The 18,372-nt window shown below is 36.4% G+C and overlaps 1 protein-coding gene and 1 long non-coding RNA gene across 9 annotated transcripts in view; both read right to left on the bottom strand.

Annotated features, from left to right (window-relative positions):
* tanc2a (tetratricopeptide repeat, ankyrin repeat and coiled-coil containing 2a) overlaps nt 1–18,372 on the bottom strand; it is a 247,990-nt gene that overhangs the window by 66,874 nt on the left and 162,744 nt on the right. For 4 of the 8 annotated variants that reach the window (XM_087244295.1, XM_087244301.1, XM_087244296.1 and 1 more), the window contains exon 1: nt 531–1,150. The exons of the other annotated variants lie outside the window; for them this stretch is intronic. In XM_087244295.1, the coding sequence (XP_087100421.1) occupies nt 531–924 (394 nt within the window). In that variant the 5' untranslated portion in view covers nt 925–1,150. Of the gene's footprint in view, nt 1–530; nt 1,151–18,372 lie in introns of those variants that run through there. 8 annotated transcript variants of the gene reach the window in all.
* Nucleotides 3,299–5,520, bottom strand: LOC147845612 (uncharacterized). Its single transcript, XR_015480708.1, has 2 exons — nt 3,953–5,520; nt 3,299–3,696 (listed from the first exon to the last, which is right to left on the bottom strand). It is a non-coding gene; the product is annotated as an uncharacterized LOC147845612 (long non-coding RNA).

Genomic DNA, 18,372 nt, shown 5'->3' with positions numbered 1-18,372 from the left:
TCCCTGCACCGTGAACAATCTTCTGACCACAACAAGGTAAATGCTACAGATGATGACTGCCATCTGAAGGCCGCAATGGAGTCCATCAATCACAGCTCTCCTTTCCACAAATCCGCACCATTTATACCCTGTCCATGCATATATCTCATCTACACTGAAATCTCTTCTAATCGAGACAGATTACACCCCAGCTGGGTCCCCAGTCCAACTCCATCATTGTAATTGACACTCAGGCTGTGCGGGAGCACCGCACATCCATGCATCAAAGATAAAGAGTGAGTTACAGCAGTCTTTCCCAACCCTGTTCCTCAAGGCACACCAACAGTACACATCTTCAACCTTTTCTCATCCAAACATGAAATCAGCAGATCATTGGAGGAGACTCGAAAACCTGAAATGAACGGTTCAGATGAGAGAGACACAGCCAAAATATGTACTGTTGGTGTGCCTCCAGGAACAGGCTAGGGAAATACTAGAGAATTCACTGGAAGGAGAATGTATGGCAACCTCAAGCTCAATCTTCACCTCACCTTTTTCTTCTTCACTCTCCTCCTCTTCTCCATCCTGATCTTCTTGTTGTTCTTCTTCTCTATCTCCATCCTCGCCTTCCTCATTGTCTTCAACTTCAATGTCCTCTCTGTACACCTCATCTCTTGCATCTCCAACAATACCCTGTGCACCTCTGGGACTGGTGCAGCATCCAGACTGCAGCAGGGACTGATCAGACAGGCTTAGGCTGGACGTACAGGCCCGAGATGCACAGCAGAAGTGAGACATCCACTGTCTGAGGAGTGAAGAGGTGCGATTCTGCCTTGTCGGCCCTCGTCCTGTGCGGTCATATGGACGAGACCGCTTCCTCCTCTGCCACGTGCATCTTGCCCTTGTTCCGGCACATGCCTTTCTGACCGTCAAAGCGAAATCCATAATCCAAACAAGCTTACAGCTGGGGTCCAGCTCATCAGGAGAGCAAGTTCAATCTGTTGCGTCCATGCAGTCGTGAAAAGAACTGAAGGGAAAACGAGCACCCTGCTTCTTTTCTCCTTCAGAGCAGTTGTCAGTGAACGGGGAGGACTTCGACGGCGGTTTGGTTGCTCTGCTGAGCTTCAGAGAAACCGCTGGCTCAAGCTTTAACGGGAACCATGAGGAGTCTGAAAAGTCGGAGTCCAAACACCACAAAAGGAGGGAGGGAGCGAGCGAGAGCTGCAAGAAACCACTAAACCCCATTGCTCTGTGTTTCTTGCTCGACGCAGTTAAAAATGTTGGAAGAGCATGTGTCGTATATGTGCACATGCAAGGCCTGCACAAATTAAAAAAAAAACACGAAGAGTAAAAAGGTTTTGGCTTACCAATGCAGAGCATATCCAGGTCAAGAAACACAGCCAGGAGTGACTTTGAGGAAACCCAGCTTCTACTTTCCCAAAAGGAAAGGTCTTGAGTGCGTGTGCAGACTGTAACGTCATTAACATGTTTGGAGATAAGAGACGGTCAGGATGACCCCACAACAAACAGAAAGTGGAAGAAAGTAACAGGCAGAAAAAAACAGATGGTAGTGCTTAACGAAGTGTGCAAGGCTGGGGGTCGGATTACGATGTTGTTGGGCTGCTTAAAGCAAAGGGGCCAGGGGTCGTGCTTCTCTGACCCTTGAGGCCCCGAGAGATGTATTCTATTGGGGGCAAGAGCGTTGGGTGCAAGAAGGTCGCGTTTCACTGTAATCCCATGATGCTCAATCAATCATTTGTGTCTTGTCACTTCCATCTCAACCAGATACTCTGTGTATTGAGCATTCACAAGATGCTATTGTGGGAAAATCTACAGCTGCCATGCGGGTGCAAAAGAAAACAAAATTATAACTAGTATTTCGTGCATTTATTCACAAAGTAACTAGTTACTATAATTAAATTACTTTTAATACAAAAAAACTAAAGGGATTACTTTTCATTTGTAGGTCATTTAATTATTTACTTATACTTTCTCAAATACTGTACATTCTGTAAATTCAATCGCTCTATATCAATTAATTCAGAGAAGTAGAGTAATATATATTTTGCAAGATAACTACAATTTTCAAACTGAAGAAAAAGATTTATTGTTAATCTAGGCATTATTTCATGACAATATAAAGTATAAATTTGTAGAAGCAGAGTAACTGTATATATATATATATATATATATATATATATATATATATATATATATATATATATATATATATATATATATATATGTGTGTGTGTGTGTGTGTGTAACCCACTGGTCCTATAGCACCCAACCTGCTTTGTATGGGAGTTCGTTGTTCTAACAAGGAGGCTAAAAACAATGGCCTCTAGCGTCTGTTGCTAGAGAACCTCTTGAGGTCATCCCGGACGAGCCCCCACATGTAACCCAGCAGTTTATTTCAGTTCTACTAATTTAGTAATTCAGATATTTTGCATATTCAAGGAATTTTTTGAACTAAAAAAGGTTTTATTTGTCAGATACATACTTGATAAACAATTCAGTTTAAATGTATCCCAAATTGCTAATATATGATATATATGAACACAGTGTCATTACATTGAAATGTTTTTTGTTTTGTTATTGTGTTATCTTTTCATCTAAATATGAATATGAAACAATAATATAGATATAAAACATATATCTAAAAAGCCCTGTTTTCTTCTGATTCTCTATGCACTGAGATGTATGTGAATTAGTAATAAATAATTAATTTAGTTATTACTGTTTAGATCCAGTAGACCAATTAGAGCAGTGATTTAAACACATCTATAATGATGCAATAAGTAATTTTTGAAGTAACTTACATAAAACTGATTAAAACAATGCAGTGATAATGTGTTTCATCTAACGTTTCCAACTCTACTGCATGACATAGCATTGATTTTGAATTGAAACATTAAGAGAAGAAATGATACAAGTCAGATGTTAAGACAACTGACGAACTCGACTACTTTTTTCTAAATGAGGAGATTTCTTACAAAGCTGTACAGTTCAGCAAACAGCGCTGACTTCTTAACCTTCATGAAACAACTACAACACTTCCTACCGACTTCCGTGACAAAAACCCTGAGAGAACACTGAAAAGGCGACATGTGGTACAGACAGACTTCCCACGCTCTTTTAAAATAAAAATAAAAACACACATATTATGCGAACAGTGACGCTTCTGGCATCTTCCATGCAGGAATCTTGCCAATTTAAGTGCGAGTCTGGACAGTAGGGAGTGATGTGGTTAACACTTGAGAGTAAATAACCCAAGAGAACTTAGAAAAAAAATAAGAAAGACAATAATATAGTAATCTAGCTTCCATTGGATTGGAAAAATCTTTAATTGTGCCTCATAAAAAATAAGGAAAAATGTCTCTCAGTACATTTTTTAATTCTTCAGCTTGTTCTCCAGCTGGTATTAACAAGTGATTTCAGTTATCTGATCGTATATGGCCAATCGAGATGCATTACTGTTTCTATCAGATTATTACATGGGTTCAAATGAGTCTTTTGTCACCACTTGTGCTCAAATTTTGTTACGCTCCATATCACATTTGCAGGAGTGTTTAGTGTGACACATGAGCACTACTGAATGAACAAACACATGTTACATGCTCTACAAGCAAGTTAAAAAGAGAATTAAAGGACTGTGGATGACAACTACAATTTTTGGTAACACTTTACAATAAGGTTTATTAGTTAATGCATTTACTAACATGAACTAATCATGAACAACACATGTACAGCATTTATTAATAATAATTGAACATTTACTAATGCATTATTAACATCCAAGTCATAACAAGTCCATGCCTGTTAACATTAGTTAATGCACCATGAGTTAACATGAACTAACAATGAACTACTGTATTTTCATTAACTAACGTTAACTAACATGAACAAATACAGTAGTAGATGTATTGTTCATTGTTTGTTCATGTTAGTAAATGCATTAATTAACATTAACTAATGAACCTTATTGTAAAGTGTGACCCAATTTTTATAGTGACCTTTTCATGTAATTTTTACACTCATAATAGAACACGTTGTTTCGATCACCTTTTTCACAACAAATCCCAAAACAGCCATTTTGTGACTCTTTAAATTAATTTGACCACACCACTAAATAATACAAGTGTTTTTGAGTACCTCTTAAATTAGTCAAAGAAGAACAAGCTCTAAACATTTTAAACTCTATATTTACTTGCATTTGGCATCATCCACCTGCAATCGGACTGAAAACAAAATCTTAATACTAATACTTGATAGTAATACTTAATAAGTAATAAATTCATAATTAATACTAATACGTAATACTACATTTCCCTGTACATACATCTACATGTACATATTTTTTCTCTTTATAAATTTAGAGACATTTTGCAAGTATGCATGTTGCAATCTACTTCATGCAATAATTGTTGACAGAGCAGGTAAAAATAAAGTCATCATTTACTCACCTTCAAAAAACAAAACAAAAAACTAATCACACAAAAATAAAAAACAATAAGCACTACAAATAAAAAAACTCAACTCCACAAAAAAGCACAAAACAAACAAAATAAAACTCAAACAAAATCAAAACACCATAAAAACACAACAAAACAAAAAACAAAACAAAACCATAATCAATAACAAAACAAAACATCAAAACACACCAAAACAAAAAACTATACTCCACAAAACACATAAAACAGACAAAATAAACCACCACAAAATAAAAAAGAAACAAAACACCACAAAAAAAACAAACCAAATCAAAACAAAAACATGTTTGTACAAACAAACAAAACGCATCAAAACAAAACACAACAAAACAAAAAAACCAAATCAAAACACCACACACACACACACACACACACACACACACACACACACACACACACACACACACACACACACACACACACACACACACACACACACACACACACACACACACACACACACACACACACACACACAAAAACAAAGAACAAACACACTAATAGAAAAAAAAAAAACACTTCAAAACAAAAAACTAAACTCCACAAAAACACATAAAACAGACTAAATAAACCACCACAAAACAAAAAAGAAACAAAACACCACAAAAAACAAACCAAATCAAAACAAAAACATGTTTGTTCAATTTTTTACAGGTGGGCAATATTCCATGAAATAATTTGACAAATGCAAAAAATGTCTATGCCTGCCACAAAGCATCAAATAATCAACCACTTGACAAATCTATTATTATTAAGCATTCAAGAGATTAACCAAATATTGAAAATACTATAATACAATATTAAATATCACTCAATCTGAAATTCATAATTATGAGACAAACAGCAATGAGTACATTTACAACTTTAATGACATATGAGCTAAAACGATTAATTACAATGGTTTGATCTATGACGCAGCCAAACATGATAACAACAAACCACTTCCTTTTTATACTGTCCATTCCAAACAGAGTAGGCAGAGGAAGTCCTGGCCCATTAAAAGCAACAACACCACTTCAGACACAGTGTGAATATCTGGTGGCAGTTTCTGAAAAGAGACAAGCCCTGCGCTTTAAAAATATCTCTACGATTAACAGACAGCCTCCCACATAGACAGGTCTCAAGATGACGGATCCTCAGCGATCTGTTACTAATATAATGACAGTGCTTTTCCATTTCTACTCATGCTGTTGGACACCTTCTCATTCTACAGCACCAGAACTGCCAGGACACCTGCTATTACAGGAAAGCCAACACTCATTTAGAGAGAGACACCTTTAGATGAGCCCATGTTGACAGAGAAATCTCTGCTGTGATTGGCTGAGCTGACAGAATGTTCGTGGATACACTGCATAACATCATTTCACCTTTTTTTTAAAGTAAATATAGATTCCTCTGTTATACAACATCATGTTTGACTTTGTTTACACTTCATGCAAGATAATGTGCAGAATTGGATGAGTTCTGTGAACAGTCTTTGTGGAAAAATCATCAATTATTCACATATTTTGATTCGAGCTGTTTATTGATGCCGGCTTTCTGCTCTTTTTTTAATGTATTCAAAAGAGAATTATTGTAATGAAACACTAAATACTGATACACAAAAAATATGATCTGAATTGCATTTTTTTCACAAAATGTCCTCCCATTTTTACTGTAATATGATATTATTATTAAAAGATACTGGTAAATTTACCACTGACTTTAATAAATGAATTACGAATGAATGAAAAATCAATTTTCAGCACTAAAATTTAGCACAACTTATTATTCACTTATCATTAATGTATGCTAGGGGTGTAACGGATCATGTTTGATCCGTGATTTGTACAGATCACAACCCAAGGAATACACGGTGTTTTCAAACCTTTTGTTTGGAAAAAGTCAGGAAAGTGGGTGTGTCTAGCTCTGTTTGGGTGGGAGTGTCGGGGGCGGGAAAAGGGGGAGGAATTGAATAAAAATGGGAGTTTCCATTTGGGCACACGCTGATTTTCACAGAAGAAAAACAAACACACACACGCAGGGGAGAAAGACCGCGACTGTGTTTAATGAGTGGAGCGCTTGATACCACACATCGTATAAGAGAAAAAAATCTCTGCATTTCTCGGTAACTCAGATGCACTCTGTAGGTCAGAAAGCCGTGTGAGTGTAGACAATCCTGTCACAAAGTGCGGTGAAAATTCAACACGACGGTCGGCAATAGTTTGCTTGCTGTGTTCACATTTTTACACTCAGAGAGCAGCATTTACAGCGGATCTTTCAGTCCATAATATTGTAGTGATATTAACGTAAACTAAGTCATACTCATGAATGAATGCCACACACTCAGAGACGTAATATGGCACTCCCAGGTACAGACGTCCAGTCTACATGCTGGAATACATGCTAATGTCTCATGGCCGTGACGCAGCTTCAAAAATTTGTTTCAAACCGGATGTACGAATTTGCTCGAAGTAACCCTAAAACAACCAATTTTCACTTCTTAGTGAAATATGTGTCCTAAAAGTTTTTTTTAGCAGTGTGTGACACATATATGACTGTCAATAACTCAAAAAATGTGTTTTGGTGTTTCGTGACCCTTTAAAACCAAAAGTGTCTTGCAGTACTGTTTTTGTAATAAATGGAAAGCAAATGACATTGGTCTCCTCCCCATTTTGGCTGATCCGAAAAACGGTCCATTAATCCATGATTAAAAAACCATAACGTAATCCAAAAAGTGAGATTTGTGATCCGTTACACCAATAATATATGCTGTTAAGAATGTTTCCAGAGGAAAACGACTATTTCATTAATATTCATTGATAAAATTATTTTAAAAAATTATATTGTTCCTTTATTGATATAAAAACATGTTTTGGCCCATGTCTTATAAAAATGAGAGGAAAAAACATCTCGAACAGACTAACAGATGTATGATGGGCATGGTGGCAGGCACAGATTGCTATTTCAGAGCTGTGAGAACTCAACTCTGAATGACAGTTCCCTTGGGCTGCATTTTGAGGCAGTTTGCACCCTTATACTGCAGAACAACTGTCAAAACCACACATTTCTTGTGATTTTAATGTATTGGGAAACGAGTATCCAAGAAACAAAACCAGAGGAAGCGAACAAGCTAAAATAGCCTCCAAAAGCTGACAAAACTTTTCATTATAAACACTAACACATAAATAAAAAAGAGAAACAAGCCGTGCCACAACAGTGATAATTGCAAGAGATCACTCTTTATGAAAACTATAGTGCCCTAATATTAGCAGCCTTGGTAAAAAAAATAAGCAAAGGCTGTAAAAGGGTGGCACGGTGGCTTATGGTTAGCACTGTCACCCCACAGCAAAAAGGTCGCTGGTTCAAGTCCAAACTGGGCCAGCTGGTATTTCTGTGTGGCGTTTGTTCTCCCCGTGTTCGTGTGAGTTTCCTCCGGGTGCTCCGGTTTCCCCCACAGTCCAAAGGCATGCGGTACAGATGAATGGAATAAACTAAATTGTCCGTATTGTATGACTGTGAGTGTGTGTGAGAATGAGTGTGTATGGGTATTTCCCAGTACTGGGTTGTGGCTGGAAGGGCATTCGCTGCATAAAACATATGCTGGAATAGTTAACAGTTCATTCCGCTATGGTGGAATAGCGACTAAGCCGAAGAAAAATGAACAAATGACAGCTGCAAAAATGTTTTTGTTCTCCAGCTGTAAGTATTGGAGTTTGTCTGGCCATTTAAACCATGTCTTCCTAACAGACAGACACACACATCCTCTTCCAGGCTGATTTATGACATTTAAAGTTGACTGGGATTTCTTAATTATTGCCTTGATTGAGGAAATTGGTATTTTGAGTGTTTTTGGCATTTTCTTATTGCCATTTGCCATTTTGTGAAGCTCAACAACCTTTTGCAGCAAATCACAGCTTTGTTATTTGTTTTTACCCATTATGATGAATGACAAAGGCTACATTTACGCTATAGCCAAAAACTGAAAAGCATTTTAAAAAGTTTTCACATTTGCATGACATCATTTCAAAACAATCGGTCTTAATACGTCTATGAAAACAATCAGAAACGCTGTATTATGTATGCCGGACCAGTATTTGGTGCTGTCTCCTTATTAGCTTATTAGGAGTGATGACTTAAGGAATGTACAATGCCATGTGTGTAAGATCCGTCTCTACTGTTGGTTGTAATGTGAAGTAAATCCATATTTTGGTGACGAGGTGTTAAGAAACAACAACAACAACAATTCCAAAAACTCTGCCACTGTCGCGTTTGCCTTTAATCTACACTCCTCAAAAGACGTACAGTACTATACATGCACATGACGGCATCGTCTTCAAAGATTCTCATTTTTGGGAATTTACAGGAACACAAAAACTATGGCATTTACAAAAACTTCCACTTTGAAATGAGTTTTTAGCCACATAAACAAAATGCTGTTGTCATGTAAACAAGCAGGCAAAACACATAAAGAGCTTCCATTTTGGCTGAAAATGTTGTAGTGTGAATGGCCACTGAATGAGTAAAAGTAAAAGTTCTCAGTAAAAGCCCTTGAGAAACATCCCAGTGGGCAACTTGACATAAAAAAGCATGTCAAAGATGCACATCAAATTGATATCTAACATATTGCAATCAAAAAACACACCAAAAATCAATTACAGGACTGTCCAGTGATCAGATGTCAATTTGATGTCGTTTTGACACCAAGGTAGTTTACATATATCATAGGAACACAAAATCCAGAGTAAATGTATCATTTGGAATTGAAGCTTTCAGAATAATGTTGTTATTTTGGTGGTAAAAAAGGCATCAAAGTGACAATGTCAAATGGATGTTTTTTTTTTTTTAAGTTTTATAATGTCCTTTTCACATCAAGTTGTCCGCTAGGAGTTGGTCATGGTTGAAAAATGTCCTGTTTGAAGTCACACAGGCGTATTATAAATGCAAAATATTCCAATTCTCATATATATATATATATATATATATATATATATATATATATATATATATATATATATATATTAAGGGTGGAGCCGAACCCGAATACGGTATTCGGAAAGGCACGAATAGCGTGTTTTTACGAATACTTATTTCGAACAAATACTTGAAAAATTATTTGTATTCGGGAGCAAGAAAAACACTATATCAAAAAGCAGCGTTTCCTCAAGAGACCACAGTGCATGCCCGCGTGAGAGAGAGAGAGAGAGAGAGAGAGAGAGAGAGAGAGAGAGAGAGAGAGAGAGCGAGCGAGCGAGCGAGAGAGACGCTCAGTCGGAGGGCGGGGCGGAGGTGTCTGGCACAATCTTCTCCACAGATAGTCAGAGAAGGCTCGGCTGAGCGAAAAAAACATTTTACTGCATCACTATTTTTGTTAAATAGATTTTTGTACCTTAATTGGGTTCCAGATGCAGTTTATAAACTTGTAGTGGAGTTTGATCGGGATCGGGAAGTTTGCAATTGGGTGCTCTCTGTTTACGCAACGTTAGCTCTGTTAGCGCGGTAATTTAGACAATAGACTGTTGACAGAGTAACGTTAACGTTCGTTTATAAAGGTTAAAATGATGCTTGTGCTGTTGTGTCGAATATTATGCACCTATGGGAGTTATACGGTACGCCTACATTACTGTCTTTTGCAGACAGCAAGATATATGCTATAGGCTAGTTAACCTTAGCATAGCTTCCCGTCACTTTTTATTAACTTGAAACTCCTCAAATACATTTGGGCACCCGAATAGAAAAAGAGTGAGACTGCTGCTGAGCCATTTCTTGGTCCTCCACCAGTCTAAAAAAAAAAAAAAACATGTTCTTTGTGGAAGAATTTTAGTCAGTGGAGCTGCAGATAAAACAAAGTGATACTGTATAATGTGGGCAAAAGTGAAATCGGCAGAGATATTAAACATCTGTCAACATCTTCTATGCATAATCATTCATTTCTTTTCGGCTAAGTCCCTTTATCAATCTGGGGTTGCCACAGTGGAATGAACCACCAATTTATCCAGCATATGATTTACGCAGTTGCTGCCCTTCCAGCTGCTACCCAGCACTGGGAAACATCCATACACTCTCTTTCACACACATACAATAGGGACTATTTAGCTTACCCAATTCACCTGTATTGCATGTGTTTGGACTGTGGGGGAAACCGGAGCACCCAGAGGAAACCCACGCCAACATGGGGAGAACCCAGTCAGGGCTCGAACCAGCAACCTTCTTGCTGTGAGGCGACAGTGGTACTCACTGTGCCACCGCGCAACCTTCTATGTAATGTATTATCACATGCACTAAAAGCATCCTCTCCTGATACTGTCTGTGAACCCCCCACAAGCATCAATCCCCTCAATCAGCACAGCTATGTTCTGCTAAATCCTCCACAAGCACCAAACCATCAACACAGCCACATTCTGCCCCAGCAAGTCAGTTTCAAACATAAAAAAGTAAAAAAAAAAAAACTTTGTGTCTGTTTTGTGGCAGGCAGATGACAATAGCAGGGCTGTATGTTTTAGTATTATATAGAATACTTTTGTTCTGCCAGATCTCCCAGGCAGGGTTTATTAAGATTTATTTAGTTAATTTTAGTATTTGGAATTCTGTCCATTGGAAATAAGTTCTTTCAGAAGAAGAACAGTTTTTTGAAATATTATTTGTTTTTATTCTGTCTATTCAGTGTCCTTCAACAAGAACAGTGGTGGTGGGGTTCATAATATTCACAATGGGATTTTATTAGTTGTTGGTTTAACCATGGATGAGATAATGGCTTCTATGTTATTTTCTTTTCAATGACATTTCTTGTCACATGTTCAAAAACAACAACCAATATTGCATGTCTATAATTTATATAATGGGTATAATTAAACAATACTTTCACTATAACGTAAATTAGAAGTGTAATAGAAAAAATATATATTTTTGCGCCATTTTGAATTTTACTCGAATACAAATACAAATACAAATACAAATACTTTTCCCACTCAACAAATACAAATACAAATACAAATACCGGCTGCTCCGCACATCCCTAATATATATATATATATATATATATATTTATTTATTATTATTATTATTTTTTTTTATGTATGACAATAATTGTTGCGCACACACAAAGAGTTGATTTTTAATTTATTTCTCAACGATACCAGATATTTTGGGATATATTTTGGAATAAGCAAAACACCAAACGTTTAAAAAATAAAGACATTTAATTCACACTGTTAACAACTTCCTGTAGAAAATACAGTTACTTACTGGCAGGAGTTTGTCTATGTCAATATTATACATATAATATAGCACTATTAAACAAAACATGAGGTTGACCAATGTGTGGCACAATTCACATAACAACAAAGAAAAATATAAAATTATAGCTGAAACAGACAATTTTCATTGATAAAATGCCAAATCAAAGCTGAATCAAGGCAAGTTTTTAACCTAGATTTAAAACACAGAGAGATTATATTAATCTAATACAGAGGGGCAGAGCATTCCACAACCTATGATCAGCTTTGCCAGTAACTTACTGTAATTCAATTACAGCAAAAATACTGCATTTTCATTTACAGCCGCCTTTATCTCGCTGTACAGTATATGTAATGACAGTAATGTATGTCTTTACTGCAAAATAGAATAATTTCACAATGCAACTTTAAAATACAGTAGCATACTGCTTAACTGTCCTACAGTAAAATACAGTTAGTTCGTTCACTTTATTCATCAAGGGTCGCCACAGCGGAATGAACCGCCAACTTATCTAGCACATGTTTTACACAGCGGATGCCCTTCCAGATGGAACCCAGAACTGGGAAACACCTATACACTCTTATTCACACACATACACTACGTTCAATTTAGTTTATTCAAATCCTCTACAGCGCATGTCTTTGGACTCTGGGCGAAACCAGAGCACCCTGAGGAAACCCACGCGAACATGGGGAGAATATACAAACTTCAAACAGAAATGCCAAGTGGCCCAGCCAGGCCTCAAACAAGCGACCTTCTTGCTGTGAGGCGACAGCAATACCCACTGCGCCACCCCACATAAATTGTCAATAATGCATATTTACCAAGGGTGCCAATATCAGTGGAGTGACATGTATTAAATGCCAACAACATCAAACATTTCTCTCTCACTACCTTAAGTAGATCCTTCTTGTTTTAGTTCTGCCATAAAACAGAACAGCTGGTTGGTCAATGCACCCGACACCCATCAGAGCTCATCTGGCACGATTTGTACACCGTGACTCCATTTTAATGAGAAGTGACGGCTCATTTATGTCTCTGGTGGGAAGGTGGCAGCAGGGAGTGAATGTCACTTCCCAACAGGCATCCTCAAATGATGTGGGTGAGTTATGTAAAGCATTGCTCTGGAGACAGCACCTTACACCAAGACCTAGTAACAGGGTGGATGCTTTAATTCCAGTGTGTTTCTAAAGCATAATCACACATATTTGTCCACATGAAGCTTGCCGCTGAGGATGTTGTGGGTGGTTTCCAGGGTTTTCCTATGCAGTTGCTATTATTGCTACGTGGGTTAGTGTAAATGGTTGCTAAGCAATTACTCATGTCATTATGACAGGGTTTCCCCAAATGGGGTTTTGTGAACTCCTAGTGATGATAAATTGCTAATAATTAAATCATACGTAAAATAAAATGTGTACATTTATAATTCATTAATAATTAATTATTTGCAAGATTCAATGAAAAAAATTTATTCAAATAAGATTTCTTCGATTTACTAAATTTCTTTAAAGATAAGTGGTTGTAAACAACTTATTTGGGCTGAATTTAAACAAACAAATTAAGTTAAATCTACTAAATTTAATTTGTTTGTTTAAATTCAACCAATATAAATTCTTGTAAACAAAAAATCAGTGTAGAAATCAAAAATATGTTGCTAATAAATACAAATAAAGTAAAACATAAAAATACATGTCTAAAAAAATAACGTAACGTTTTAAAAATATAAAATCATTTTTCAATGATTTTAATTAAACTACAATATTTTATTTCAGAAGGTTTGAGCTGGCAGTCCTTTAAGTAATGCTTGCCATTGATTTATTTTAGTTTTAGTATTAATAGAATATTTTGGGCAAGTTTTAAAGTTATTCTGTTCATCAAGGTGCCATTTATTAAATGTATTTTTTTTTAATTGTTACATATATATTTATTAAATATTTATTTTGTTGTATTGTTTTGTAGTTACTCCAGTAATTATTTCTTTTATTGCTATTAATAATAATATTAATAATAATATTAATAATAGTTATAATAATAATTATTATTATTAATATTAGGGATTTCTGAAGGATCATATGACTCTGAAGACTGGAGAAATGAACCTGAAAATGCTTCTTTAAAATTACTGGAATAAATTATTACATTAAATGATAAACTACTTTTGAACAGTTATTTTAGAGTGCAATATCATTTCACAATTGTACAATTTGTATTGTAATTTTAAGGAAATAAATGCAGCCTTGGTGAACAGGAGAAGCTTATTTTTAAATATTAAAAAATTCTACTGGCCCCAAACTTTTGACTGGTAGTGTATACAGTATCACATGAACTTGCAGAACCTGAGGTATCATACTGTACATGTTAAAAGGTTTAGGATGGGTCACACACCAACGTTTAGCCCCATTTAAAACAAAATTATACAAAAAAAAATGTCCTCACTACTTAAAATCAAGTGGTTTTAACATATCTTACATAAAAAATATTCTGAAGAATACCGCAATGGTCAATGGATGGTCATTGACATCCAACTTACACTGTAAAAACATTTATACTTTTTTTTGGTGATTCAAATGACCTTTTCAAGTCATCTCGACTTACATCAGTCAAACTGACTAAACTTTATATAACTTAAACAATTTTGTTGAAATTAGGTATGGGAGGATAACCATTTTAAGGTATACCACGGTTTGAAAGAGTCAAGGTTTTACAACAGCCAAGCCTTTCTGTTACACCGTAGAGTATATGTACATTTTTTGTTTGATTTTATTTTATTTTTTTTACACATTTTTTTTTGTTTATCTCCAGCAGAAAAGATATCCAAACATGCTGTTTTAAGTTGTTATGAAATCTGTGTTTTTGAAATTAACAAAGACAGCAGAAGTCAACGACTTATTTGAATTATTTAGCCTGACATGTTTACTGTTATAAAGTATTTCTGAATGAATACTTCAAGTTTCTCAAAAGAAAATATGTATAAACTTTTATTTTTTTACCCAGACAATTGAAAAGAACATATTTTAGAGCAGTAACCACAATACTGGGAAACCACAATATTTTGCTTCAAAGTTATCATTTCGTCAGAATCTTATACCGGCCCATGTCTATGGCTGAAGCTTGACTAACCTATTAATATAAGTTGAAGCTCCTTATGTTTTAGTAAAAGCAAGATAAATATGATTGCCTTTGCTACACTTTTAGCTAGAAGGAAAATATTGCTGAAATGGAAGAAAATTTTACTTTAAGCAATGGCTTCTGGAACTCCACCACCTGACCTTAGGAAAAATATGATATACTGTAAGAATGTGTGCTGATATGCTTTTTCTCACCTGGCAACCTGTTTTAGGTCACATAAAGAAGATGGACCCCTCGGTCATTTTATAAGAATAGAACCAGTGTTATTTTTTCCCCTTTTTTTTCTTTTCTTTTATATATAAGTACGAAATATGTTTTACTTATTATTATTTTTTATTTGTATTTTATCTCAATATTGTTTTATATTTTATATTAGTGAAAAGCTATTTACTGTACGTTTCATATCTAACATTTATAATAGAAATACTTTTAAACAAAAATAATAATAAGTTGAAGCAACATTAAAAAAATAATTGTCTTGACTTTTTGTCATTACATTTTCTACAGTGTAAAAACCCAAAAAATAATACTAGGTCAGTCAATGGCTGTTAAAACATCTTCCTTTGATTTGAACAGGTTTAGAACAAGTGGAGGATGAGTACATTTGGGGTCACCTGTCCCATTTAATAGTTTAACAATTAGTCTAAGAGTTCAAACTCATAATCACAGAAATGACCAACCAAAACAGTGATGCTTGACAAAATCAAAGTACAGTAACCGAACAAAAGAGAACAAGTCTAAGTGACAAAATGCTCACCGTCTTAATCCAACAACAGATTTCTTCTTTTCCCTTCTCACAAACAGATAAATCCATTGTTACATTCTCTCGATCATAAAGCAAACTAGTGCATCTACTCCGCTGATCTTGAGAAACTGATACTCATGATGAGGGAAGAGGTGAGAGGAGGAGGAGGAGGAGCGAAAGAGAGAAGCTTGGCTTTGGGATGGAGAGAGAGGGAAAAAAGCAAATCATGGCGCATGTGGAAGTCACGGCGTCACCTGAGACAGGAAACGAGGTGGTGTCACGCTTCCAATTATATCCTACGTCTGCGGCCCCCCTGGAAGCTTAAACGGCAGGCTATTTTGAGCCAGCAGAGGAGAGGTGCCAGAACAAGAGGAGTGAGTGAAGAAGACAATGGTGTTTAAGAGCCCAGGGGGACGACTCATCCATTCAGAGATGCTGTTGTCATGACGAGGGGGCGGAGCCACGTTAGAGGAGATATTTCTCAAGTGCCTTTAGTGCAAAGAAAGAATCCAGAAACCACCAGAATACCATTGCAACAGAAACTTTCTAAAGTATGTATAAATGAAATCAGCACCTACTAAAAACACAAACCAGTGTTCAGTATTTGTGAATTCCTTGCAATCTCATAAGATCCATTTGTGGGCAATTACCGTTCTGAATTGATAATGAGTGGCTCAATGATAGTTGCAATATAGAGCTATCAGACAGCCAATAAGAGCAGCCTGAAAGATGTACAGAGTCATTTGAATAGGAGTGTGTCACATTCGCACACACAGACACACTTAGTCAGAGCAGCTTATTAACACAGTGAGTGTCAAAGGCAGTGCATAGACACTGCATATTCAGTCTTTCACACTTCTTCCCTTCTTTCTGCCATATGTCCCAGTCACAGGCACAATTTTGGGGAGCACATCCATCCACTCTTTCATCTGTCCATACCTCCACTTTCTCTTTCTCATTTCCACTTTCTCAGGCATACACCTGTTCCTTAATGCATTCATCCATCCTTCCATAAATGCCCCCTTTTCACACACATCCATAAATTATAACCCATCCATCTATTCATTCATCCATCCATCCACTATTTTCATACATTTATAAATGCTTATGTCCACAATTTTTTTAATCAGTGCATCCATCCATCCATCCATCCATCCTTCCATCACATAGATTAATCCATTTATACTTGTTCAATCCATCTGCACGTTTGATTCATCCATCCATCCATCCATCCATCCATCCTGCCGGCCAGCCAGCCAGCCATTTCTTTTCTTCCAATCATAAATACTTCTGTCCACTTATTTCTTAATCAATCCTTCCATCCATCACACACATTCAACTATTAATTTTGTTCCATCCATCCATCCATCCATTTCTTTTCAATCATTCATTAATACTTCTGTCCACTTATTTTTTAGTCAGTCCATCCATCACACACATTTATTTCTTCTTTGTTCCATCCATGCATTCATTATTTAATCCATCCATCCAGCTATTTCTTTTCATCCATTCATAACTACTACTTTCCACTCATTTCTTTGTCCATCCATCTATCACACATATTCATCTATTTATTTCTTGTTTCATCCATCTATTCATCATTTCATCCGTCCATCTATCCACAATTTTTTCCATTCATAATTGTTCCCTTCTTTTATCCATCCATGCAGTCCCTCTTTTTTCATCCATTCACGCATACACATCGTTCTTTAATCCATCCACACATATTCATCCATCTGTTCATCCATCCAGCTTCCATCATTCTTTCATCCCTTCGGCAATGCATTCTTTCATTCATCCATGCTTGCATCCACTTATTATTTTGATCAGGTGAAAGAACAGGTGGGTGGGTGCACTATCCACCCATCTGATCTTTATTTTATTCATTCACCCACCCACCCATCCACTATTTTTCTCATCCATTCATAAAAGCATTCCTTCTTTCCATGCAGTTATATTTATTTATCCAGCCACATATACAGTACATCATTCCTCAATCCATCCATACACATACTTATTTCTCTGTTCAAACAGATTCTTCATTCTTTCATCCCTCCTTTCACCCCTCCATCCTTTCAAACATTTATTAATCCTTTTATTCATCTTTACATCCAACCATGCAGGCATGTAAAAACAAGAAGACTGCGGCGGAGGGGGCATGTGTTTACATGTTTACCTACATATAATTGTAAAACTCTCACCAGAATGCTGGTGATTACTGTAATTGCACTGGTTAAGATGGCTGGGAGGGTTAAAGGTCATTGTTCAGTCACTGGAACGGAAGCAGTTGCTCGGCAGTGATTGCCATCATTAGGGTGTAAATGTAGCCTTCAGTTCCAGGAACTGACTCTCACATAAAAACGGGGGACGAAACCCCCTTAAAATGTTTCAACTTGAGAATAACCCCAAGACTATTCATCTGGAGTGCCATGAGATCATATGAGCTGAGTCTCCCACCAGCTCCCATCAGTAATTGCAGCTTAAGTCATTCAAGACAAAGACACTAGATTTTATCTTAAGCCCATTAAAATGTACGGCGCAAAGCGTGGGGTAATTTGTGGGGAAAAAAAGAGCTTGAATAATGAAAGCGTATGTAAGATCAGAAGGGCTGGTCAAACACACACACTTATCAGTAATCTGTATGAAGTAAGAGCAAACCTTTAGTAGCCAGTACAAATCTAACAGACAAGGATTCAGGTGTATCCCTCTGCATTAAAGAAAATTTTCACTTGTTGTCATTCCAAACTTTCTTCAGTGGAACACAATAGATGGCATATGAAGAACATCCATCTTATGAGCATGAACTATCAT

This window comes from Danio rerio, chromosome 3 (assembly GCF_052040795.2).
Source record: "Danio rerio strain M-AB ecotype USA chromosome 3, GRCz13ab, whole genome shotgun sequence".
NCBI lineage: Eukaryota > Metazoa > Chordata > Actinopteri > Cypriniformes > Danionidae > Danio > Danio rerio.
The sequence above is the reverse complement of the archived record's forward strand: the minus strand, read 5'-3'. Positions and strand labels throughout refer to the sequence as shown.